The sequence below is a fragment of the Oncorhynchus masou genome, chromosome 31 (assembly GCF_036934945.1).
Source record: "Oncorhynchus masou masou isolate Uvic2021 chromosome 31, UVic_Omas_1.1, whole genome shotgun sequence".
Lineage (NCBI taxonomy): Eukaryota > Metazoa > Chordata > Actinopteri > Salmoniformes > Salmonidae > Oncorhynchus > Oncorhynchus masou.
In genome coordinates this window covers 9,406,442-9,433,885 of record NC_088242.1, presented here as the reverse complement: position 1 = coordinate 9,433,885, position 27,444 = coordinate 9,406,442, and the positions used below count along the sequence as shown (strand labels likewise).

General features: G+C 45.2%; 1 protein-coding gene across 2 annotated transcripts in view; it reads left to right on the top strand.

The window, feature by feature from the left end:
* Positions 1-27,444, top strand: part of LOC135523399 (brain-specific angiogenesis inhibitor 1-associated protein 2-like) — a 95,720-nt gene that overhangs the window by 38,928 nt on the left and 29,348 nt on the right. For both annotated transcript variants that reach the window (XM_064950043.1, XM_064950042.1), the window contains 3 exons: positions 20,823-20,884; positions 24,563-24,634; positions 26,487-26,624. In XM_064950043.1, coding sequence (XP_064806115.1) covers positions 20,823-20,884; positions 24,563-24,634; positions 26,487-26,624 — 272 coding nt within the window. The remainder of the gene's footprint in view (positions 1-20,822; positions 20,885-24,562; positions 24,635-26,486; positions 26,625-27,444) is intronic.

Sequence of the window (27,444 nt, the reverse complement as noted above, 5' to 3'; positions counted from 1 at the left end):
TGTCCATAAACACGTGTTCATTCGTCTCCATATTGGTTCTGTCCTCTCTATTGTCCCTTATCTACTGCCGGTTCGTGTGTGTGCTCTGCGTTACGTGAGGTCCTTTGGTTGTTTTTGCATCCCTAGCTGTGACTCAGCACAATTAACCCTCCTCCCTCTAATCCCTCTGCAGTCAGTGACAGGCAGGGCTGAAGAGAGGCGACGGATGCCGTCTCTGGACATCAGTGTGCCTAAAGGGGTGTGTGTCTTCTGACAGTACTTGCAAGTATGATGTTTGTTCCTTGTAGTTTAATGGCAACTCAGTCAGGCTCGCCTGCAGTGATAGTGTGATTGCATGATCAGCCATTTCGTCTTCACACGGTAATGGAAGAGGTGTGCATTCCGGTTAACTACAGTCTGTTTGTATTCCACAGCTGACTGTTTGTAAGACGAGAGAGGGACGCAGAAAGGCATTACTTATAGCCTGAGGGATAAACATTGAATAGTCTACAACATGACAGCCATTATTCACACACTGTTCCTAACGCCAGCCCAGTACATTGTTGGTCAGTCTGGTCTGGTCAGCCCCAGTGTAGTCTAGTCTGGTCAGCCCCAGTGTAGTCTAGTCTGGTCAGCCCCAGTGTAGTCTAGTCTGGTCAGCCCCAGTGTAGTCTAGTCTGGTCAGCCCCAGTGTAGTCTAGTCTGGTCAGCCCCAGTGTAGTCTAGTCTGGTCAGCCCCAGTGTAGTCTAGTCTGGTCAGCCCCAGTGTAGTCTAGTCTGGTCAGCCCCAGTGTAGTCTAGTCTGGTCAGCCCCAGTGTAGTCTGGTCTGGTCAGCCCCAGTGTAGTCTGGTCTGGTCAGCCCCAGTGTAGTCTGGTCTGGTCAGCCCCAGTGTAGTCTGGTCTGGTCAGCCCCAGTGTAGTCTGGTCTGGTCAGCCCCAGTGTAGTCTGGTCTGGTCAGCCCCAGTGTAGTCTGGTCTGGTCAGCCCCAGTGTAGTCTGGTCTGGTCAGCCCCAGTCTGGTCTGGTCTAGTCTGGTCAGCCCCAGTGTAGTCTGGTCTGGTCAGCCCCAGTGTAGTCTAGTCTGGTCAGCCCCAGTGTAGTCTAGTCTGGTCAGCCCCAGTGTAGTCTAGTCTGGTCAGCCCCAGTGTAGTCTAGTCTGGTCAGCCCCAGTGTAGTCTAGTCTGGTCTGCCCCAGTGTAGTCTAGTCTGGTCTGCCCCAGTGTAGTCTAGTCTGCCCCAGTGTAGTCTAGTCTGCCCCAGTTTAGTCTAGTCTGCCCCAGTTTAGTCTAGTCTGGCCTGCCCCAGTCTAGTCTAGTCTGGCCTGCCCCAGGGAGGAATGGAAGGGAAGAGGAGTGTTGGGATGGAGAGATAGGAGGGACGTCAGTGCTCTGCTGCGGCATGAAGCAGAAACGCTCTTCCAGCCTGCTCACTTTCATTATCCACAGGCCCCATGATTCTGTCTCTCTGTCTCCTTGTGTGTCAGTTGGCTTTTCATAGCCAAGCATTGAGGTCGAGAGACGAAACCTAAGATCACACAGGACACTAGATAAGACAGGAGAATTAGACCAGATATGACAGACTGACCCTGTCTTTGGGTGTTCCAGTCAAGATTCTAGCATTTGTATTTATCGCTAGCTGTGATAAAGTTTTAGTGTCTTATCTGGGTATCCAGAGAGTAGAGCGTTGCAGTAGTCTAATTTTGAAGTGACAAAAACATGGATTTAGTTATTCTGCATCATTTTTTTTATAAACATTTTCAGATTTTGGTAATGTTACAAGGATCGAAAAAGGCTGCTCTTGAAATATTTGATGTCCGTCAAGAGATCAGGGTCCAGAGTTCAGTTTAATTTGAGACTGCTGTACATCAATCGAGATACATTGTCCGATCCAAAAACAGATCTTTGTTTCTTGGGACCTAGAACTAGCATCTGTGTATTTATATTCTTTTTTTGTTTCAAGGTTTGGCTTTTTCAGGAGAGGCTTTATTACTGCCACTTTTAGTGAGTTTGGTACACATCCGGTGGATAGAGAGCCGTTTATTATGTTGAACATAGGAGAGCCAAGCACAGGAAGTAGTGCTTTCAGTAGTGTAGTTGGAATATGGTCCAGTAGACTGTTGGAAGAGCTCAGTGACTTTCAACGTGGCATCGAATGCCACCTTTCCAACAAGTCAGTTCAACAAATATCTGCCCTGCTAGAGCTTGACCTCCGTCAACGATAAGTGCTGTTATTGTGAAGTGGAAACATCTAGGAGCAACAACGGCTCAGCCGCTAGGTGGGTAGGCCACACAAGCTCACAGAACTGGACCGCCAAGTGCTGAAGCGTGTAAAAATCATCTGTGCTCGGGTGCAACACCCATTACCGAATTCCAAACTGCCGCTGGAAGCAACGTCAGCACAAGAACTGTTCGCCGGGAGCTTGGTGAAATGCTTTTCCATGGCCGAGCAGCCGCACACAAGCCTAAGATCACCATGCGCAATGCCAAGTGTCGGCTGGAGTGGCGTAAAGCTCGCCGCCTTTGGACTCTGGAGCAGTGGAAACACGTTCTCTGGAGTGATGAACCACGCTTCACCTTCTGGCAGTCCGACAGATCTGGGTTTGGCGGATGCCAGACGAATGCGTAGTGGCAGCTGTAAAGTTTGGGGGAGGAGCAATAACTGTCTGGGACTGGTTTTCATGGTTCGGGCTAGGTCCCTTAGTTCCAGTGAAGGGAAAGCTTAACACTACAGCAAACAATGACGTTCTAGACGATTCTGTGCTTCCAAAATTGTGGCAACAGTTTGGGGAAGGCCTTTTCCTGTTGCAGCATGACAATGCTCCCGTGCACAAAGTGAGGTCCATACAGAAATGTTTTTTTGAGATCAGTGTGGAAGAACTTGACTGGCCTGCACAGATCCCTGACCTCAACCCCATTGAACACCTTTTGAGATTAATTTGAACTTTGACTGCGAGACAGGCCTAATCGCCCCAACATCAGTGCCCGACCTCACTAATGCTCTTGTGGCTGAATGGAAGCAAGTCCCCGCAGAAATGTTCCAACATCTAGTGGAAAGCCTTCCCAGAAGAGGGGAGGGGAAGAGGGGGGAGGGGACACTCCACATTAATGCCCATGATTTTGGAATGAGATGTTCGACAAGCAGGTGTCAAGTAGTGTATATACTTGATCATTACAATAAATTATTATTAAATGGTGAGTGATTGAAGAACGTGAAAAGCAATTTATGCAGTTGCAATTGATTTCCTTAGTCAGCTACCTAAATGGACCAGTCCAGATGATTCCTCCATAACTTTTGCCTGTGAGACATTTTTACATTTAAGTCAAACCAGAAGTGATAATCCAACAAGTCAGTAGCTACATCAATTCAACCCAGGGAAAAACACTCTCTGTTCTCCAAATCACATTTTCTAAGCCATTTGGCTTTTCTCTCAAACTGAACTCCGAGGAGACATCCCAAATGTCACCCTATACCCGATGGACCCTGGTCAGAAGTATTGAATTGTGTGTGTGTGTGTGTATAGGGAATAGGATTTGATTTGGGATGCAGCCCTGCTTCCCTGTTCTAGGTTATATAAAGGGAGGGTATTTTTTTTAAGGTGAGGGGCTCCGCTAGAGATCACGTGGGGATAAATAATGGAGACGTCTCTAACGTGCGGCAGTGTCAGGGGAATAGAACTGCACACACAGGACTTAATAATAATAATAATAATAATAATAATATGACACTAACAATAATAATAATAATAATAATAATAATATGACACTAACAATAATAATAATACTACTACTACTTTACCCCTAAGGTGTATATGCAGCAGCTACAATACTGCAGTGATGCATCATTTATTTTTTCGCCTCCCTTTTGGGGCGCGCGTCTGTGTCCTTCGTTATGTCATAAATCAGTGTGATTACCTACAAAAGACAGAGCCCCAGTGCACACTAATAAGGAACACTTCCTCATAGAACACGACATGTTGAACATAAGGTTCTTGTAGCCTTTTGGCTTGTGGATACAGAGACCGCTTCTTCCTGCCATGTTATAGGCTGTGGGCAGTTGTTGTCATATTTGTTTTCCTGTACCGAAGAGAAACTAACACGAGTGTCATGTATGTGAGGTTTTAAACATGCGAGACCTGTCATACACATCTGGAGCACAGTACACGTGTGGTGGTGTGTTGCAGCTGTTTTCCAGTTGGCTATTTATGATGCTGTGTGCTTCCAGAGACGAGAGCCACAGGGTCTCAGCTTAATAATGGTACAGTCAAGCTGTTCTCCTCCCACACCAGAAATCAGACTGGTGGCTTCCACACACACACACACACACACACACACACACACACACACACACACACACACACACACACACACACACACACACACACTAATACACTCACTCATCTACGTACACACACACACACACACACACACACACTAATACACTCACTCATCTACGTACACACACACACACACACACACACACACACTAATACACTCACTCATCTACGTACACACACACACACACTAATACACTCACTCATCTACGTACACACACACACACTAATACACTCACTCATCTACGTACACACACACACTATAATGTACACACACACTTGGGTTTCACTTGGCCTCTCACATTTAACTGTTTCAACCCTGTTGTTATTCCTAAAGCATTATTCCATTATTAATAGCCCCTATTCCACCACTAGACCGATTCCATTAATGACCCCCTATTCCGCCGCTAGCCCCTATTCCACCACTAGACCGATTCCATTAATGACCCCCTATTCCACCACTAGACCGATTCCAGTAATGACCCCCTATTCCGCCGCTAGCCCCTATTCCACCACTAGACCGATTCCATTAATGACCCCCTATTCCACCACTAGACCGATTCCATTAATGACCCCCTATTCCACCACTAGACCCATTCCATTAATGACCCCCTATTCCACCACTAGACCGATTCCATTAATGACCCCCTATTCCACCACTAGACCGATTCCATTAATGACCCCCTATTCCACCACTAGACCCATTCCATTAATGACCCCCTATTCCACCACTAGACCCATTCCATTAATGACCCCCTATTCCACCGCTAGACCGATTCCACCGCTAGACCGATTCCATTAATGACCCCCTATTCCGCCGCTAGCCCCTATTCCAATACTAGCCCCACTGATAGCCCCTATTCCAATACTAGCCCCACTGATAGCCCCTATTCCGCCGCTAGCCCCTATTCCGCCACTAGCCCCACTGATAGCCCCTATTCCACCACTAGCCCCTATTCCAATACTAGCCCCACTGATAGCCCCTATTCCGCCGCTAGCCCCTATTCCAATACTAGCCCCACTGATAGCCCCTATTCCGCTGCTAGCCCCACTACTAACACCTGTTCCACTACTAACACCTGTTCCACTACTAACACCTGTTCCATTAATAGCCTCTATTCCGCTGCTAGCCCCACTACTAGCCCACTACTAACACCTGTTCCACTACTAACACCTGTTCCATTAACAGCCTCTATTCCGCTGCTAGCCCCACTACTAGCCCCTGTTCCACTACTAGCCCCTGTTCCACTACTAACACCTGTTCCATTAATAGCCCCTATTCCGCCGCTAGCCCCTAATACACAATCACTGACTCAAATATCCATTCATACATGCGAGGACACCTTTCTATTCTGTCTCTCACACAGCGTCGTACTAAGAACACAAATTCAATAGGCAGTCACTTTAGTCAGAGTTGATTCACAAGTTATTCTAAGCACAAGTGGAGGCTTTTAAAAAATTCATCAACTTTTCATCCGTCTCTTTGAGAAGGAAAGGATGGATGCTCAGTGATTTGTTACACTGCAGCAGAGGTCAGAGTCAGACTACCCCCACCAGCTCTCTCCATCCCTCCCTCTCTCAATCTGGACGCCCACGCAATGATGTAGGAGCCTACGCAGGCAGGCAGGCAGGAAGCCCGAGGAAAACTCACTGCCACCTCACACCGACAGTAACACGTAGATGAAATGCATTCCGGGAGCGATTTGAGAAAAATCAAGAGGAGAGGGGAGACCAAATACGCTAGACCAACGCACAGACTGCCCAAAAATGGCTTGTTGGTGACGTCACACTGCTGAAGTTGTCATAGTCTGGCTTCCATTGTCATAGAGGAAGGATTCTCTGGCATTACCAGTTATCCCCTCTACCCATAACAGGACATCAGGAAGGATTCTCTGGCATTACCAGTTATCCCCTCTACCCATAACAGGACATTGTTCATCATACTTGTCACTCTGATTAGACAATTAAATTCTACATTTCATTTCTGCTCTATTTAATGAATTCCTCTCCTGCTGTCAGCGGCTGCAGTGTTCTCTGTATCCGCCCGTAGAGGATGCATGCACATTTGGAGCGATGGCCGCCCTCATTTAAAACGCTTTTAAAGTTAAACGGCCGAATCTGAGGTTCAGGAAATGATCCTTTTGCTAATGAATTGAGATCGTGGTTTGAACCATGCTGGGCTGTGTGTGTGTGTGTGTGTGTGTGTGTGCCTGCGGTGGTGGCTGCCAGTAGAGGCTGGTGACTTGAAAAATTGAGGAGGATGGGAGACCTCCGATATAGGCGCGGAACACACGGGGACAGCAGTGTGTTTCAAAAAAAATTGTCAGACTAATTATTTGACGCTTTAAATAAAGACACGTATAATATTATGGGGAATGGAAATGAGAGGGCTACTTACACTGTGTTGGAAAGGGATCACAGCAGTGATCTGAATGAGTGTATGAGGGATAAGTTGAGGTGTTCAGAGGCTTGAAAAGTACAGGACAGGATTTGACTGGGAAGACTAACTATAAAGCAACACACTACCACAGTTAGATAAGAGCTAAGAATGAGGTTAGTCCAAGCAAGGAGTAAAATCATTGATGTGTAATAATGTGATTGTTTGTGATTGACTCTACATACAGTAATGAGAGAACATTGATGGGGTACTTAGTGTTTGGAGGGGAAACATTCAATGTGCCAGTGGATGAGTGGGCACATGAGACATGGCTTCAGTTCATGTCAGGAGAAAGTTGTCAATAGTAGTGTTCCTTTTTTATATTGAACTCGGCAAGCCGGTTAACCTGTTGCGACGAGCAACCCCGTATCCGGGAGCGTAATCATAGCCTCAAGCTCATTACCATAACGCAAGGTTAACTATTCATGAAAATCGCAAATTAGATGAAATAAATATATTGGCTCACAAGCTTAGCCTTTTGTTAACAACACTGTCATCTCAGATTTTCAAAATATGCTTTTCAACCATAGCTACACAAGCATTTGTGTAAGACTATTGATAGCTAGCATAGCATTAAGCCTCGCATTCAGCAGGCAACATTTTCACAAAAACCAGAAGAGCATTCAAATAAAATCATTTACCTTTGAACTTCGGATGTTTTCAATGAGAAGACTCTCAGTTAGATAGCAAATGTTCAGTCTTTCCAAAAATAATATTTGTGTAGGAGAAATCGCTCCGTTTTGTTAATCACGTTTGGCTAAGAAAAAACCCTGAAAATTCAGTCATTGCAACGCAAAAGTTTTTTCCAAATTAACTCCATAATATCGACAGAAACATGGCAAACGTTGTTTAGAATCAATCCTCAAGGTGTTTTTCACATCTTTCGATGATAAATCATTCGGGGCAGTTGACTTTCTCTTCTGAATCAAATGGAAACGTGCATGCACCTGGAGATCACGCAATAGTTTCGACGGAGGACACCGAGCGGACACCTGGTAAATGTAGTCTCTTATGGTCAATTTTCCAATGATATGCCTACAAATACGTCACAATGCTGCAAACACCTTGGGGAAACGACAAAGTGTAGGCTCATTCCTGGCGCATTCACAGCCATATAAGGAGACTGTGGAACACAGCGCCTCCAAAATCTGGCTCACTTCCTGTATGAAATTTCATCTTGGTTTTGCCTGTAGCATTAGTTCTGGGGCACTCACAGACAAACTCTGACGTTTCCAAAACTGCAAAGATATTATCTATCTCACAGATGTGTGGCTATCCAAATCATGTCCAATCAATTGAATTTACCACAGGTGGACACCAATGAAGTTGTAGAAACATCTCAAGGTTGATCAGTGGAAACAGGATGCACCTGAGCTCAATTTCAAGTCTCATTGCAAAGGGTCTGAATGCTTTCTAAAAACCTGTTTTCGCTTCATAAACCTTTGTCGTTTATGAGGTATTGTGTGTAGATTGGTGAGGAAAACCTAATTTAATCTCTTTTAGAATAAGGCTGTGAAGTAATAAAACGTAAATGGGTCTGAATACTATTATATATATATTTATGTCAAAAGTTTGGACACCTAATCATTCAAGGGTTTTTATTTTTATTATTTTCTACATTGCAGAATAATAGTGAAGACATCACAACTATGAAATGACACATATGGGATCATGTAGTAACCCAATTTATTTTTAAACAAATTCAAAATATGTTTTATATTTTAGGTTCTTCAAAGTTGCAACCCTTTGCCTTGACAGCTTTGTACACTCTTGGCATTCTCTCAACCAGTTTCATGAGGTAGTCACTGGGAATGCATTTAAATTAACAAGTGTGAGCACTGTGATGAAACTGGCTCCCTTTAATAGGAAGACCCAGAAAAGGAAGGAAAGGAAGACCCAGACTTACCTTTTCTGCAGAGGATAAATTCATTAGGAGTTACCAGCCTCAGAAATTGCAGCCCAAATAAATGCTGTGTTCAAATTACAGACACATCTCAACATCAACTCTCAACTCTTCAGAGGAGACCGCATGAGTCAGGCCTTCATAGTCAAATTGCTACAAAGAAATCACAACTATTTTATTTTATTTAAATGTTTATTTATCTAGGCAAGTCAGATAATAACATTGTTATTTACAAAGACTGCCTACCCCGGCCAAACCTCGACAATGCTGGGCCAATTGTTCATCACCCAATGGGACTCCTAATCACGTCCGGATGTGATACAGCCTGGAATCGAACCAGGGTCTGTAGTGAAGCCTCTTGCCCTGAGATACAGTGCCTTAAACCACTGTACCACTCGGGAGCCCAAACTACTAAAGGACACCAATAAGAAGAGACTTGCTTGGGCCAAGAAACAGTGAGTGGTGCGAGTGTGCGTGTGCCCTCTAAAACCTGGCCTTGTTATGAGGACAATGAAGGCTAATAAAATAACTCCTGTCTGCTCCTCCATGGAAACGCCAGCCTGGCAACACACACACACACAGGGTACATCCCAAATGACATGTGTGTCCCTAATGTAGTGCACTACCTTTTGACTAGGCCTCGTAAGGTTTTGGTCATAAGTAGTACCCTACATAGGGTACTATATGGGAAGCAGACTACTGGAGGCTTTTATTAGAGAGCTGTGAGGAGCATGAAGGGAGACAATCTGATGGCCTGTCGCATGTGTGCCGCATCAAATACAGTAAGCCCACTTGTTCACTGCTGGGCCAGCACACACACACACAGCTCTACATTTTGGGGACCTCTCTGGCTTAAACTGGCAATATTTCCTAACGTTTTCCTGCCTTCATCTGGAGACGCTCAGTGTGTGTACTCCATCTCTGAGAAGTAAGGGAGAAACAGTTGACCCCTAGGTGACCCGGTTTCTGAGTTTCATCTGGAGACGCTCAGTGTGTATGAGGAAACTGCAGCGCCAGCGAGAGTCTCTTCCCCTTTCAAACATCATCCCAAACACCTGGTCTCTTGTTCTCAGTAGATAACTAATTATTCTGCCTGTGACGACAACATGTTCTTGTATTTCTGATAGCATAATGGATTTCAGCTCTATGCCCTTGGCTCTGTTGCTTTAAGGATGCCTAACAAATGACCTTTAACCTTTACGTTGCACTACTTCTGACTAAGGCCCATAGGGAATCGAGTTCCATTTGGGATGAATCGAGGTGTGGGGGAGAGAGAGGTGTGTGTGTGTGTGTGTGTGTGGGGGGGGGAGAGGGAGAGAGAGAGAGGTGTGAGGGAGGGGTGTGGGGGAGAGGTGTGGGGGAGAGGGAGAGGTGTGGGGGAGAGGTGGGTGTGGGAGAGAGGTGGGTGGGGGAGAGGGAGAGAGGTGGGTGGGGGAGAGGGGGAGAGGTGGGTGTGGGAGAGGGGTGGGTGGGGGAGAGGGAGAGAGGTGGGTGGGGGAGAGGGAGAGAGGTGGGTGGGGGAGAGGGAGAGAGGAGAGAGGTGAGAGGGAGAGAGGTGAGAGGGAGAGAGGTGTGTGTGTGTGTGTGTGTGGGGGAAGAGAGAGGTGGGGGAAGAGAGAGAGGTGTGGGGGGAGAGGTGTGTGTGTGTGTGTGGGAGAGAGAGGAAGAGAGAGGTGTGGGAGAGAGAGGAAGAAAGAGGTGTGGGAGAAGAGGTGGCGAGATGTGGAGGAAGAGGGGGAGAGGAGAGGGGGAGAGAGGAGTGTGTGGGGGAAGAGGTGGAGAGAGAGAGCACCTCAGACCTGGGCTCTGTGATCACAGCTCTCCGAGGGTACTTGGCTGTCTTTAGTTGTTTAATGAAAGACAGCACTGACACACACCTGTTTCTCTGGTCGCGTTCTCTCAACCCTTCTCTGCCATCAGTCTGTGAAACTCATATACTCATGTCTGGAAGCTGAACATTTTTCAGTCATTTTTTTGTTTTGTAAGACTGGGAGGGAGGGAGAGAATTCACAGCTTGTCTGTGCTTCATAGCTGGTATGTGTGAAATCCACAAGCTTTGCCGATTTTTGTTCTATAATTTTTTTTTTCTTCCACTGCAGCAATAAGTGAAGCTGTGTCAATATGCTTTCAACAGCCTGCTGGACTTTGTCAAATATGTCCTTGAGCTGGTATGTCCTGAGTACTGGTGTTACTCTGCCAGATAGTGACTTAATGAACCTGTTAATATGTTAGACTTCTGGGCTCTGTGACACACACACACACACACACACACACACACACACACACACACACACACACACACACACACACACACACCCCCCCCCACACACACACACACACACCCCCCCCCCCCACACACACACACACACACCTCTCTCCCCCCACACACACACACACCTCTCCCCCCCCACACACACACACATCTCTCTCTCCTCCCCCCACACACACACACACACACACACACACACACATACCTCCCTCTCCCCCCCACACACACACACACACCCCTGCCTCTATGCCAACCAGTGAAGAGGAAAGGACGCGGTGACCGACCTCTGAATGTTCTGAATCCCATAAAAGCCCATTCCAAGCACCATGTACCCACTCCAGCACCAACCTTATTTTCCACTGTGTTCCCCTCATTCTGAGTCCACCCTGAGTCTTCTCTGGGAGGTCAGTTATCTGTGACGCTGAGTCAGCCTGTCCTCTCTGAGATGTACTCTCATTCTCACCCAGCTCTTGGTGGGAATCTCACTGTTACCTCACTGTCACAGACATTTCTGACTCTTTTTTTTTCCCCCTCGGTCTCATCTCAGACACTCATTCTCAGTTTCCCCAATTTGACAATTTAGCCAATATTTTGCAGATGCTCTTATCCAGAGCAGTTTACAGTTAGTGCATTCATCTTAAGATAGCTAGGTGAGACAACCATATCTCAGGTATGGTAAGTACTTGTTTTTCTCAATAGAGTAGCTATCAGCAAAGCCAGTGTTTTGGGGGAAAAACTACAGTGTGAGTGTCAGTTCACAAAAGTGACGGGCAGGGATCTGGTGTCCTAGTGACGGGCAGGGATCTGGTGTCCTAGTGACGGGCAGGGATCTGGTGTCCTAGTGCCAGGGGGAAGCACTTTCCACCATTTGAGGTTCCAGGACAGAGAAGAGCTTGGGCTGAGCCACGAACATAATCCTTAACAACAGTACTCCGTGACCAAGAGGGGAGGGTAACACACAACTTACTAATGTTTCTGGGTTTCGCTCTGTGGGACGAGAACCTGTGTGTGTGTGTGTGTGTGTGTTTCATGCCTGGTAATGATATGCTAGGCCTACTGTGTATTCAGTCACTACTGCTAGGAAGAACACTAGGCTCTACTTTTAGGTAATACATCCTGTCTAGAAGAACACACTAGGCTCTGGTATTAGGTTATACGTCCTGTCTAGGGAAGAACACACTTGGCTCTACTTTTAGAGTATACATCCTGTCTAGGGAAGAACACACTTGGCTCTACTTTTAGAGTATACGTCCTGTCTAGGGAAGAACACACTAGACTCTGGTATTAGGTTATACGTCCTGTCTAGGGAAGAACACACTAGACTCTGGTATTAGGTTATACGTCCTGTCTAGAAGAACACACTAGGCTCTACTTTTAGGTTATACGTCCTGTCTAGGGAAGATCACACTAGACTCTGGTATTAGGTTATACGTCCTGTCTAGAAGAACACACTAGGCTCTACTTTTAGGTTATACGTCCTGTCTAGGGAAGATCACACTAGACTCTGGTATTAGGTTATACGTCCTGTCTAGAAGAACACACTAGGCTCTGGTATTAGGTTATACGTCCTGTCTAGGGAAGAACACACTAGGCTCTACTTTTAGGTTATACGTCCTGTCTAGGGAAGAACACACTAGGCTCTACTTTTAGGTTATACGTCCTGTCTAGAAGAACACACTAGGCTCTACTTTTAGGTTATACGTCCTGTCTAGGGAAGAACACACTAGGCTCTGGTATTAGGTTATACGTCCTGTCTAGAAGAACACACTAGGCTCTACTTTTAGGTTATACGTCCTGTCTAGAAGAACACACTAGGCTCTACTTTTAGGTTATACGTCCTGTCTAGAAGAACACACTAGGCTCTACTTTTAGGTTATACGTCCTGTCTAGGGAAGAACACACTAGGCTCTGGTATTAGGTTATACGTCCTGTCTAGAAGAACACACTAGGCTCTACTTTTAGGTTATACGTCCTGTCTAGAAGAACACACTAGGCTCTACTTTTAGGTTATACGTCCTGTCTAGAAGAACACACTAGGCTCTGGTATTAGGTTATACGTCCTGTCTAGGGAAGATCACACTAGGCTCTGGTATTAGGTTATACGTCCTGTCTTCTCTCCCCGGGCTAGTAACATTTTCCTGTTTTTGATGCAAGGGTAAAAGTTTATAGAGCGTTAAACGACAAAATATTTCCCCGACATGTCTAGTTTTTCAAGACGCTGACTCCTGTGCCGTGAACTGCATCCATCCTTTTCTCCAGAGATGGTGTTTTGTTGTTCACGCGTTATAAACAGTTATTTGTCTGTATTCTAAATACACAAACACTTTTTCTTTCTCTAATTACATTTTTCACTTGTCAGTAGATTCTGAGAGCAACGCAATGAATGACACACCGCTCCACGACCGCCTAGAATGAATGACAAACCGCTCCACGACCCCCTAGAATGAATGACGAACCGCTCCACGACCCCCTAGAATGAATGACAAACCGCTCCACGACCCCCTAGAATGAATGACAAACCGCTCCATGACCCCCTAGAATGAATGGCAAACCGCTCCACGACCGCCTAGAATGAATGACAAACTGCTCCACGACCCCCTAGAATGAATGGCAAACCGCTCCACGACCCCCTAGAATGAATGACAAACCGCTCCATGACCCCCTAGAATGAATGACAAACCGCTCCACGACCCCCTAGAATGAATGACAAACCGCTCCATGACCCCCTAGAATGAATGACGAACCGCTCCACGACCCCCTAGAATGAATGACAAACCGCTCCATGACCCCCTAGAATGAATGGCAAACCGCTCCACGACCGCCTAGAATGAATGACAAACTGCTCCACGACCACCTAGAATGAATGACGAACCGCTCCACGACCCCCTAGAATGAATGACAAACCGCTCCACGACCCCCGAGAATGAATGGCAAACCGCTCCACGACCCCCTAGAATGAATGACAAACCGCTCCATGACCCCCTAGAATGAATGACAAACCGCTCCACGACCCCCTAGAATGAATGACAAACCGCTCCATGACCCCCTAGAATGAATGACGAACCGCTCCACGACCCCCGAGAATGAATGACAAACCGCTCCACGACCCCCTAGAATGAATGACAAACCGCTCCACGACCCCCGAGAATGAATGACAAACCGCTCCACGACCCCCTAGAATGAATGACAAACCGCTCCACGACCCCTGAGAATGAATGACACACCGCTCCATGACCCCCTAGAATGAATGACGAACCGCTCCACGACCCCCGAGAATGAATGACAAACCGCTCCACGACCCCCTAGAATGAATGACAAACCGCTCCACGACCCCCGAGAATGAATGACAAACCGCTCCACGACCCCCTAGAATGAATGACAAACCGCTCCACGACCCCTGAGAATGAATGACACACCGCTCCACGACCCCCTAGAATGAATGGCAAACCGCTCCACGACCCCCTAGAAGCCAATATGCATCTTGTTGGAAGGGGAAAATAGAAGAAAACAACAAATATGATTTTTGTGATTTACTAGGCTCTTGAGGGGACATCTTAAGAATTGAATCGATCGCAGTGGACAAGACAAATGACGTAATCCCTGTACAGTGCACCTACTTCTTACCAGATGCCTATGTTCCAGTTTGAACCTTTATTTAAACTCGGCAAGTCAGTTAAGAACAAATTCTTATTTACAATGACAGCCTACACCGGCCAAACCCGTACGATGCTGGGTCAATTGTGCGCCGCCCTATGGGACTCCCAATCACAGCCCGGATGTGATACAGCCTGGATTCGAACCAGCGATTGTAGTGACGCCTACTTGCACTCCGATGCAGTGCCTTAGACCGCTGCGCCACTCGTGGAGCCCATTGCACAAGTACAGTGAAATACCTTTCTTGCAAGCGTTAAACCCAACAACGCAGATATCAATGTAGAACTAAAAATAGCACGAGGTAGAACAAAGTTCAACACCATACTATATACTGGGTCAGTTCAATACCATTACTATATACTGGGTCAGTTCAATACCATCACTATATACTGGGTCAGTTCAATACCATCACTATATACTGGGTCAGTTCAATACCATCACTATATACTGGGTCAGAACAATACCATACTATATACTGGGTCAGTTCAATACCATACTATATACTGGGTCAGTTCAATACCATCACTATATACTGGGTCAGATCAATACCATACTATATACTGGGTCAGTTCAATACGATACTATATACTGGGTCAGTTCAACACCATATCTACAATGTGCAGTGATACTGGTGTGATGGTGGAATATGTATAGGGGTAAGGTGACTAGGCATCAGGATGTGTGTGTGTGTGTTGGGCCTAGAGACGGTGCAAACATTTAAATACAAGGGTCAACTCAGATGGCTAACAAAATGGCTGCAAGGACCATTTTAAACGGAACAAAAATATAAACGGAACATGTAACAATTTGAAATATTTTACTAAGTTACAGTTCATGTAATGGGAACCAGTCAATTGAAATTAAATCCCTAATCTATGGATTTCACATGACTGGGTAGGGGTGCAGCCATGCGTGGGCCTGGGAGGGCAAAGGCCCACCCACTTGGGAGCCAAGCTCACCCACTGGATAGCCAGACCCAGCCAATCAGAATACAGACAGAAATACTCCTCAGTTTCATCAGCTGTCTGGGTGGCTTGTCTCAGACCATCCCGCAGGTGAAGAAGTAGGATGTGGAGGTCCTGGGCTGGCTTGGTTCCACTTCGTCTGCTGTTGTGAGGCCAGTTGGACTTACTGCCAAATTCTCTAAAATGGCGTTGGAGGTGGCTTATGACAAATTAATATTAAATTAGCTGGCAACAGCTCTACTACGACGGCGATATGAGTAGTTCTGTTCTGTACATTTCATTTGCTGATTCAAAAAACATGAAACATTGGCTGATGGATGATCATTGTTGTTGTTTTTGTTTCTCTCTTTCTCATGCCAATTGCAAGCTCCCTCAACTTGAGACATCTGAATTGTGTTCTGTGACACAACTGCACATTTTAGTGGCCTTTTTATTGTACCCCGCACAAGGTGCACCTGTGTAATGATCATGCTGTTTAATCAGCTTCTTGATATGCCACACCTGTCAATCAGGTGGAGAAATCCTCACTAACAGGGATGTAAACAAATTTGTGCACAGCATTTGAGAGAAATAAGCTTTTTCTTTTGTGCGTATGGGACATTTCTTGGATCTTTAATTACAGTTCATGAAACATGCGACCAACACTTTACATGTTGGGTTTATATTTTTGTTCAGTGTAGTTAGCTATTTAGCAGTCATATGGTTTTGGGGATAGAAGCATTTCAGGAGCCTGTTGGTGTCAGACTTGATGCACCGGTACTGCCTGCTGTGGCGGAAGCAGAGAGAACATCTGTCTTTGGTGGCTGGAGTCTTTAATGATGTCCCTTCCTTTGACACCACCTGGTATACACGGAGTCTACAAAACATTAAGAACACCTGCTCTTTCCATGACAGACTGACTGGGTCATTCCAGGTGAAAACTATGATCACTGATTTTTTTTTTTCTTTAAGTGTTAAATCCACTTCTATCAGTGTAGATGAAGGGGAGGAGACGGGTTAAATAGACAATTGAGAAATGGATTGTGTTCGTGTTCCATTCAGAGGGTGAATGGAAAAGACAAAATATTTGTAGTGCCTTTTGAATGGGGTATGGTAGTAGATGCCAGGGGCACCGGTTTGTGTCAAGAATTGCAACGCTGCTGGGTTTTTCATGCTCAACATTTTCCTGTGTGTATCAAGAATGTTCCACCACCCAAAAGACATCCAGCCAACCTGACACAACGGTGGGAAGTACTGGAGTCGACATGGGCCAGAATCCCTGTAGAACTGAGGCTTTTCTGGGGGTCAATATTAGGAAGGTGTTCTTAATGTTTTGTATACTCCGTGCAGAGGTCTTGGATGGCCCTGGTCAAAAGTAGTGCATTATATAGGATGTCCTCTCAGGGCTTGTGGTCCCAAATGGCAAGACAAAGCAGCTGGGGGCATTAATCATGTTAATTAATTGTCTATTTTTTTTTTTAAACATGGGGCTCCACTAAGACCACATAACAATACGCTTTCGTCTCTCTAAGCTTCAGATGTTGTTATCTGGGCTGATTATGGTTAAGAAGCTTAGGTTCCCTGCTATGACAGGAGAGAGAAACAGGCAGACCAATATTTCAGATGTCAGGATGGAGTAGCATGAGATTAGACATTCACAAACAGGTTCATAGCTGCGGGAAGTAGTTTTGGGGTGCTGTGATTTATTTATTTTTTGCTGAGGGGGCGCAAAGAAAGAAAAAATGCCCACGCTGAAGACGTCTATATCGGTCTGTTAATACAGGACTAGTAAAGGCCCAGGGCACTGCTTTTATGAAGAAACATTTTATTTGAGTGTTGACCAGCATTTGTAACTTCAGTCTGTTAATTATTTCTACAAAACAGTTCATCTGATAATAATTGTGGAATATAAAACACATTTGCTTGATATGTTTTCCCGTTTTCTTGAAATATTTTGCAAATGCAACTTATTTCTTTGAAAAATTGAAATGGTCTATTCATTCCTTTTCCATTTTAGTAGACGCTCTTGTCCAGAGCAACTTACAGTAGTGAAACATGTTTCCTACTGGTCACCTGTGGGAACTAAACCCACAACCCTGGCATTGCAAGCACCATACTCTACCAACTGAGCCACATCATCACAAACCGCTTGATGGCTGAATGTATTCAATTACTGGATTGGTCATTGTTTTCTTCAGGGTGATGAAGGTCAACAGGTACAAACCAAGATGACTGGCCTATGTACAGTACATTTTCCATGAAGTGGTTTGTAAGGATGGTAATATTTTCTGTTATTTGATCAAGAAAAATATATCATTTGATGTGGATGTTTTCTATTTTTGTCCATAAGTTTTTTTTGCCAAATTGGAGATGCTGAAAATGTTTTTGCACATACTGCAGACATCTACAATCGGTCTGATAATACTTGTAAAAGCCCAGGGCACTACTTTTGTGAAAAAAATAAAATAATAATTAATAAACATTATTCAGATTTTCCAGGGTGTGCAGCAGCACCAATACTTCCCACAGCTATGATGTGCATCTGCTTGAACACACACACACACACACCCACACACATACAGACAGACAGTCCTCTTCATGTGATGTAGTCACATAGTTCAAAGCATGGTGCTGTTATATCCTACCTCCCCTTTATTTTGTTCCCTCCCCCTAATCTAGTTAATCGTGTCGCTGTATTTTATCCCTAGATGGACAGTGGTATTAGCATGGGAGGAGGAGGAAGGTGGTTGATGGATGGACAGTGGTATTAGCATGGGAGGAGGAGGAAGGTGGTTGATGGATGGACAGTGGTATTAGCATGGGAGGAGGAGGAAGGTGGTTGATGGATGGACAGTGGTATTAGCATGGTGGGAGGAGGAGGAAGGTGGTTGATGGATGGACAGTGGTATTAGCATGGTGGGAGGAGGAGGAGGAGGAATGTGGTTGATGGATGGACAGTGATATTAGCATGGTGGGAGGAAGGAGGGTGGTGGGAGGAAGGAGGGTGGTGGGAGGAAGGAGGGTGGTGGGAGGAAGGAGGGTGGTGGGAGGAAGGAGGGTGGTGGGTGGAGGGTGGAGGAAGGAGGAAGGAGGGTGGTTGGTGGAGGAAGGAGGGTGGTTGGTGGAGGAAGGAGGGTGGTTGGTGGAGGAAGGAGGGAGGAGGGTGGGTGGTTGGTAGAGGAAGGAGGGTGGTGGGAGGGTGGTTGGTAGAGGAAGGAGGGTGGTGGGAGGGTGGTTGGTAGAGGAAAGAGGGTGGTGGGAGGTGGGTGGAGGAAAGAGGGTGGAGGGTGGAGGAAGGGGGGTGGTGGGAGGTGGAGGGTGGAGGAAGGGGGGTGGAGGAAGGAGGGTGGAGGGTGGTGGAGGGTGGTGGCTGGACAGTGTGATCTTCTGGTGGTCTCAGTGTGATGAATCAGCACTGTCCTCCTTGGCATGGAACCAGACCTGTAAATGGTGCTAATTTACAGGGTTGTGTGTGTGTGTGTGTGTGTGCGCACTTTGTGTGTATTTGTGTGTGTCCAATATGGGAAAATGTTGTGCTATGTTGCTCACTGATTTGAGTTCAGTAAATGTGTCGATTCAGTGGAGACATATTGAGATACATTGTCATATTCCCCTCGACAGCGAGGCCAGGGGTTCTTCATCGATTTGATGAGATGGAGAGTGCTTTGGAAGCCAGCCAAAACCCAGACTGGGAGGTTGGAAGCTGACGCCGACATATTTATCTACCTCACTGTGTCCAGCCTCAGGCAGTGGAATAACCACTGCTATGTACCTTCCCTGGCTTTCATAGGCATTCTGGATGGATTGAGGGGAGGGAGGCAGGCCTCTGTAGGACTTTCACTGTCCTTTTGTTTGGGGGATTGTACTGTACTGGCTATGCCTCTGTGTGTCCCCATCTGTGTGTGTGTGTACGTCTGTGTGTGGCTGGTTGGTTAAAGATTAAGGGTGTGTACTGTGCAGCTAACAATGTAATCGCTTCCCAAATAATCTCCTACCATTTGTGTGTACTTTTACCAGTTTTGCATGCTGTTTCTGTGGATTTTAACACCTGAATCCGGTCCAGGCCTTGTTGGAAGGTTCCCATCCTTCCCTTCTCCTACATCCCCTTTTCACTTAGTCAGCTTGATTACCTTACCACTTCCTGAGAAGCCTCTTTATGCTGTGATGTCATTAAAGAAAGACCCTTCTAGAATGTTCCCCTTAGTTCTATAGGAAGTATCAACCTATCCCCTTGGTTCTACCCTCACCTCCTCTCCTTCCCCACTTGTTTCATAACCCCAGTTACTGACCTGTGAAAGACTCTTGAGTGACCACGTACATCATGAAATGGTTCAGGGCAGCGTACTACACACAGCGAGTAGGATGAGGTTAGATATTACTCCTTTTTAATTGACATAGTGGATAGTCAATTAATTCCAATAAATCTGTGTGTGTGGTGGGTAACCCATCGTGTGTGTGTGTGTGTGTGTGTGTGTAACCCATCGTGTGTCTCATTCCTATATCTGGGGAACCTATTTGGAAACAGGTCTCTTCTCTGGGGTAGTTTGATCTGTCTGTCTCTCCAGGTCTCTTCTCTGGGGTAGTTTGATCTGTCTGTCTCTCCAGGTCTCTTCTCTGGGGTAGTTTGATCTGTCTGTCTCTCCATGTCTCTTCTCTGGGGTAGTTTGATCTGTCTGTCTCTCCAGGTCTCTTCTATCCGTCCGTCGCTCAAACTATATATTTTTGTTCCTTTTTTTTTTTACAATGCATTGCATATTCAGAAGAGGCAGCATGTAGGTATCTTAAAACGAACGCATTTAATCTCCCTGGCTGCATGAATCACCTTTTTTTATTCTCTCTTATCTTTTTGTTTTTAGGCTTTTCTCTCGGTTCTGCTGTTTGTTTGGCGTATTTCTGTGTTTTATTTAGTGCAGAGCACTCTCTTTCTCTCTCAGTATAATAGATTGACTAATTCCTGTGTGGAACTCATTTTTATTTGTTTATATCTCATATGGAGTATTTGTATATTCTCAATACTCTTAATATAAAGCTAATATTATCATTGATACTTTGATTTACATGCTCTGTTTCTGTTGTCTTCTTCTTCTTTTTCAGTGTTTTTCAGTTCTGTTTTGCTCGTGACTTGACTGACGTTCCGTCCTGTTCATTATTCCTCCTCCTCTTCCTCCCTCGTCTCCCTCCCTCCACCAGTCTTCTGTGTTTTTGTTTGGCTGCATGGTCTTGTTTGCACGTTGATGTAGCTTTCAGTGACACCTTGGATGATTTAATAGAATTCTCTCTCTTTCTCTCCCGGTCTTCTCTTTAGGGGATGTACTGTTTCAGATGGCTGAGGTCCACAGGCAGATCCAGATGCAGCTTGAAGATATGGTGAGGAGAACTGGATGACTTGGTATTAGGATATTAAATTAGAATTGTATATATATATATATATATATATATATATATATATATATATATATATATATATATATATATATACAATAAATATATATATAAATAAATATGTATATACAATAAATATATATATAAATAAATATGTGTGTATAATGCACAAATGTAATCATTGAATTCATAAATTGAACTTGTTTCATTTATTATTATTGCATTTAAAATTCTATTTCAGTTTGATTGAATATTAAAATGAAACATGTATATATTTCATTTCAATATGGTAGATATTGCATTCATTGTCTGTGTATCAAGTTAAAAAAACTGTCATTTTGAAGTTTATCAAAGTTTTTCATATTCAACTTTTCAGATGCATTCCATTTCAGTTTTCAAATTTAGATCTTTAAATTCAGACTCAAAACCAGAGACATCATCCTGGTACAGCCAGGAGAGGTAAACCCAAGCTCCTGGCAGTTTCTGAAGTGTCATGTTGAATTTATTGTCTCCCTAATGAATTTGGCTCTATCGTTTGAATTGTTCTAGCTATAAGCTATTATAACCCCATTCCTGAAAGCTGAGACTGCCTGGAACATGGATTTGCATTCTGATCCCTTCTATGATGATCACAGGCTGCCAGGGCCAGTTACATGCTGACCACACTGCCCGTGTTACATGCTGACCACACTGCCCGTGTTACAGGGCCAGTTACATGCTGACCACACTGCCCGTGTTACAGGGCCAGTTACATGCTGACCACACTGCCCGTGTTACAGGGCCAGTTACATGCTGACCACACTGCCCGTGTTACAGTGCCAGTTACATGCTGACCACACTGCCCGTGTTACAGTGCCAGTTACATGCTGACCACACTGCCCGTGTTACAGGGCCAGTTACATGCTGACCACACTGCCCGTGTTACAGGGCCAGTTACATGCTGACCACACTGCCCGTGTTACAGGGCCAGTTACATGCTGACCACACTGCCCGTGTTACAGGGCCAGTTACATGCTGACCACACTGCCCGTGTTACAGGGCCAGCTACATGCTGACCACACTGCCCGTGTTACAGGGCCAGTTACATGCTGACCACACTGCCCGTGTTACAGGGCCAGTTACATGCTGACCACACTGCCCGTGTTACAGGGCCAGTTACATGCTGACCACACTGCCCGTGTTACATGCTGACCCACTGCCCGTGTTACATGCTGACCACACTGCCCGTGTTACATGCTGACCACACTGCCCGTGTTACATGCTGACCACACTGCCCGTGTTACATGCTGACCACACTGCCCGTGTTACATGCTGACCACACTGCCCGTGTTACATGCTGACCACACTGCCCGTGTTACATGCTGACCACACTGCCCGTGTTACATGCTGACCACACTGCCCGTGTTACATGCTGACCACACTGCCCGTGTTACATGCTGACCACACTGCCCGTGTTACATGCTGACCACACTGCCCGTGTTACATGCTGACCACACTGCCCGTGTTACATGCTGACCACACTGCCCGTGTTACATGCTGACCACACTGCCCGTGTTACATGCTGACCACACTGCCCGTGTTACATGCTGACCACACTGCCCGTGTTACATGCTGACCACACTGCCCGTGTTAGATGCTGACCACACTGCCCGTGTTAGATGCTGACCACACTGCCCGTGTTAGATGCTGACCACACTGCCCGTGTTAGATGCTGACCACACTGCCCGTGTTAGATGCTGACCACACTGCCCGTGTTAGATGCTGACCACACTGCCCGTGTTAGATGCTGACCACACTGCCCGTGTTAGATGCTGACCACACTGCCCGTGTTAGATGCTGACCACACTGCCCGTGTTAGATGCTGACCACACTGCCCGTGTTAGATGCTGACCACACTGCCCGTGTTAGATGCTGACCACACTGCCCGTGTTAGATGCTGACCACACTGCCCGTGTTAGATGCTGACCACACTGCCCGTGTTAGATGCTGACCACACTGCCCGTGTTAGATGCTGACCACACTGCCCGTGTTAGATGCTGACCACACTGCCCGTGTTAGATGCTGACCACACTGCCCGTGTTAGATGCTGACCACACTGCCCGTGTTAGATGCTGACCACACTGCCCGTGTTACATGCTGACCACACTGCCCGTGTTACAGGACCAGTTACATGCTGACCACACTGCCCGTGTTACATGCTGACCACACTGCCCGTGTTACATGCCGACCACACTGCCCGTGTTACATGCCGACCACACTGCCCGTGTTACATGCTGACCCTCATAAGAATCTATTTGAATAGCCCCACATCAATAAGTCTGAATGCAATATAAAGTCTCTGTCGTTTCAAACTATGAAATACAAATTCATTTCATGAATTTAATTACTAAATTCAAATTCAATATCCTAATACAAATAAACATTTAAGGAATGAAAGTATAATGTCTGTTGGTACTGAAATCGCTCCATAGAGAAGGATGATGAAGCTTGCTCCAGCATCTCACCCAATCGACGCCCAAAAAATGGTGAGACTGTGAAAAGCTTGTAATTCCCTGTCATTTGAGCTACTGTCACTGACTTCCCACAACCACCTCCCGAAGCACCTGTCTCACACACGACCGCCTCTGAGCGTTCCGTCCAGAGGAACGAAAGGACGGGTCCTCACTCAAAAAGATGTCAAATAAAGCTTCATTGTTTATTTCAGAGGAACGGGAGAGGACATCCAGAGCTTATGTCAGACCAACATAGAACAGAGTGCCACTGTACACACACACACACACACACACACACGCGCAAACAATCAACGACTGGCCTTTTAACTATTGTTTGAATATATTCTCACATCTCGCCTGTTTCTGCTCTTTCAGCACACAGCCAACCGATAGAAGTTAAGAAAATATTACTGCTTGAGACTTGGCGCTACGAACTAGGACAATAAGGGAAGAAAACAAACCTAGCGACTTTGATGCTGTTTTAGTCCCAGATGGCACCCTATTCTCTATGAAGTCTACTACTACCAGAGACCATATGTTCTGGTCAAAAGTAGTGCACTCCAAGGCAGACTGTAGGGGCCTGCCTGCCTGCCTTTGTTTTTTATTCATCAGAGCCAGTGTGTGAGGACTCCCTCAGTGATCTGAAGCTACCGTCTTAGCGTGTGTTCATTTGGGATGTTTTACCTTTTGATTTAGTTGTTTGTTTTGTGACATTTCAGTACTGCCTGGTGTGGGACTGCCCTTTTGTCTCCATACAAGTCAATTGTGAACATGTACTTCTTTACACACACACACACACACACACACACACACACACACACACACACACACACACACACACACACACACACACACACACACACACACACACAATCTCAATACTGGCATGAAGTTAGACATAATTCACATGCTGGTACTATACAACTTTCCCAGGTCCTTTGGGTCAGGTCCGATATCAAGACAATCTTGGCTCATCAAGTCATGTTGACACCACAACACTGACAGCATCCAAAATAGTAGGGTGTGTTTTGTTTAAGCAAACAAGTCTGGTTTGGCAATTTTTGAGAAAGTACATCCTGAGGCAAGTTGTACTCCTTCCTGCCTGTTGTTATGACGTGTGAGTAGATCTTATGTGATCATTAACTCTTTGTGGTTCTCTCTTTCCTCCCAGCTGAAGTCGTTCCACAATGAGCTTCTAACCGAGCTGGAGAAGAAGGTGGAGCTGGATGCACGCTACCTAAATGTTAGTGTCCTTAGACCAGTGGCTTCCCAACCACAGTCCTCCAGTGTACCCCCTCCCAGTCCTCCAGTGTACCCCCCCCAATAGCACACCGTTTTGTTGTTGTCCGAGACAAACCTCATTTAGGGCCAGATCAAATTCGCATAGAAATGTGAGTTATAGATTTGTCATTCTAATTGAACGCTAGTCTAAGGAGCAGTAGATTTGTTCTATCTGTGCGATAATATCTATGCTTCCCGCACTTAAGTTTAATTTTTCTGTCTTTTACTGTTGATTTTGTACACAAAAAAGCTAGATTTTTGGTTAATTAAAAAAATATTTCGCAGTGGTTTAGATGGTACAATGATTCTCTGCACTTGTTTTGTCACAAACTGAAATTAGGCAAACTATTAGAATTTTAGAATTAGAATTAGAATTAGAATTAGAATTAGAATTAGAATTAGAATGCAAGCAGGTAATGGCGGAGTGATTTCTGCATATTGGGTCTTTAAAAAAATGTGTACAGTTGGATTTACCGGAGTTGGAAATAATGTCCTAGATAACTATCATTCATTGTTGTCTCCATTTCATTCACATCAGTCACTCTCCCAGTTGTTTAACACGTGTTTAGTACCTGTTTAACACCTGTTTAGTACCTGTTTAACACCTGTTTAATGCCTTAAGAATACACCTTTTATATATCTTCTCACCTTCAATTTGAACTATAACACAGAGGTCTTTAAGTGAGCTTCCCTTTACAAATACTTATATTTTTTTTATTACCTAGAATCATCTTTATATTAGCTGTTTTCTTATGACGTTACCGCAGAGTCAATTACATTTTTAGTTCAGTTTTCTATAATGCCTTTTTCTATAATTCTGTGTCAGTGGTTGTGTGTTCTGATGGGAAGGCCGCATTTAGAAAGCGCTGACACAGACTGGTGCTTTAATTGTATTCCACGGTGGCTAGCTAGGCCTCCCTACGGATCCACATTATCATCAGCTAGAGACAAACTCCACGGCTTTCTGAGCACTTCTTTTAATTTCCCACTGGTTTTCATCATAACCACTCAGCATTAAAGTTACAAATTACTTTCTTCTCTTACTTTCCGATTCATGAATTATGACATATTTTAAGAAAATAATAATAATAATAATAATAATAATAATAATAATTAGTAGTTCAAGCTTTATTTAAGAGAGAAACCCATTTCTAGAGATTTATTGAAGATAATTTTGTAGTGGAATTGGGAAGCTTAAATAAAGGCTCAGTACTGGATATTCATAAACAAAGTCAGTAATAAAATAATGCTGACCTCTGTTTTGAAATTCACACTGAGCTCGTCAGTTCATTTGAGGCCGTACTTTGGCAGTCTGGCAGCCGATCAGAAAACCATATGTTCCCTCTCCCCCTTTTGTGTCCTTTCTCTCTCTGCTTGGCTCTGTTGTTTCAGCGTTGACTAAAGTAATTAGCCATGCTCAGCTAGGTTTTTCGATCAAACAGAAATAAAATATTGGAAACATTGTTTTGTGGAGGGCTGGCCGACCGGCAGACAGGCCACAGGATTGCGTTAACTCTTGGCAGAGGTGAATGAGTGAAACACAAAGGCAGTGGTTTGGAACACAATAAGTCCTATAGCCACTGGGGACAGACTGTGTGTGTGTGGGGGTGGGGGAAGAGAGTTCAGCCAAGTCCCTATGATGCCAGACTAACTCATTCCCCTGCATTATGCCACATTGCATCAATCAGCGAATAGAAGGTGGTCAGGTGGTTTGAAATGGGACTAAACACCTAACCATAGTGATAGAACACTAGTCTAGGGAAGCCAATGACTGTTTAGCTATGTTAAAACTGACTCTATACTCCCACCTACAGGCGGCTCTGAAGAAGTACCAGATGGAGCACAAGAGTAAAGGAGAGAGTCTGGAGAAGTGTCAGGCAGAACTAAAGAAGCTCCGCCGGAAGAGCCAAGGCAGCAAGAACCCCTCCAAGTACGGAGACAAGGAGATGCAGGTGAGAGATCGGAGGGGGGAGAAGGGGTGTGTGTGGGTGCTTCCAAAGAGCCTCAGGTTTCGGTTAGCTTGCTACTGTGAACGAAACAGACTGAGTCCCTAGTCAGCCTATGGACGATGCCAGCTGGTGGGTCAAACGTTCACCGTAGGGGAAGGTGGCTGGTGAGACGTTTGACTACAGAGCCAGATAAATACTGTATCATCCCATTGGCCACAGCCCAGCAGGTGTCGGAGATGGAGAGACAATCTAATCCAAGAGGAGATTTAGGCTGAACAAGTCTCTCTTATGGCCCCTTTTACTGAAGCAGAAGAATTTGACTAAAACTAACTACAAGAACTTCGTAACCTTTAACCTTGCAGATGTTAGCCAAGTCATTTATAGTGTATAAATACACTACCAGTCTAAACTTTGGACATGCCTACTCATTCAAGGGTTTTTCTTCATTTGACTATTTACTTTGTTCTACATTGTAGAATAATAGTGAAGAAATCAAAACTATGAAATCACACATATGGAATCATGTAGTAACTTAAACAAATCCAAATATATTTTATAGTTGAGATTCTTCAAAGTGGTCACCCTTTGCCTTGATGACAGCTTTGTACACTCTTGGCATTCTTTCAACCAGCTTCATGAGGTAGTCACCTGGACCATTTCAATTAACAGGTGTGTCTGTCCATCATTACTTTAAGACATGAAGGTCTGTCAATGCAGAAAACCCTAGAATGAGTAGATGTGTCCAAACGTTTGACTGGTACTGTAACAGCATCATCAAGGGAATAAGGGACCCATCTCTCACGAGCTCCCAGATACGAGGTTC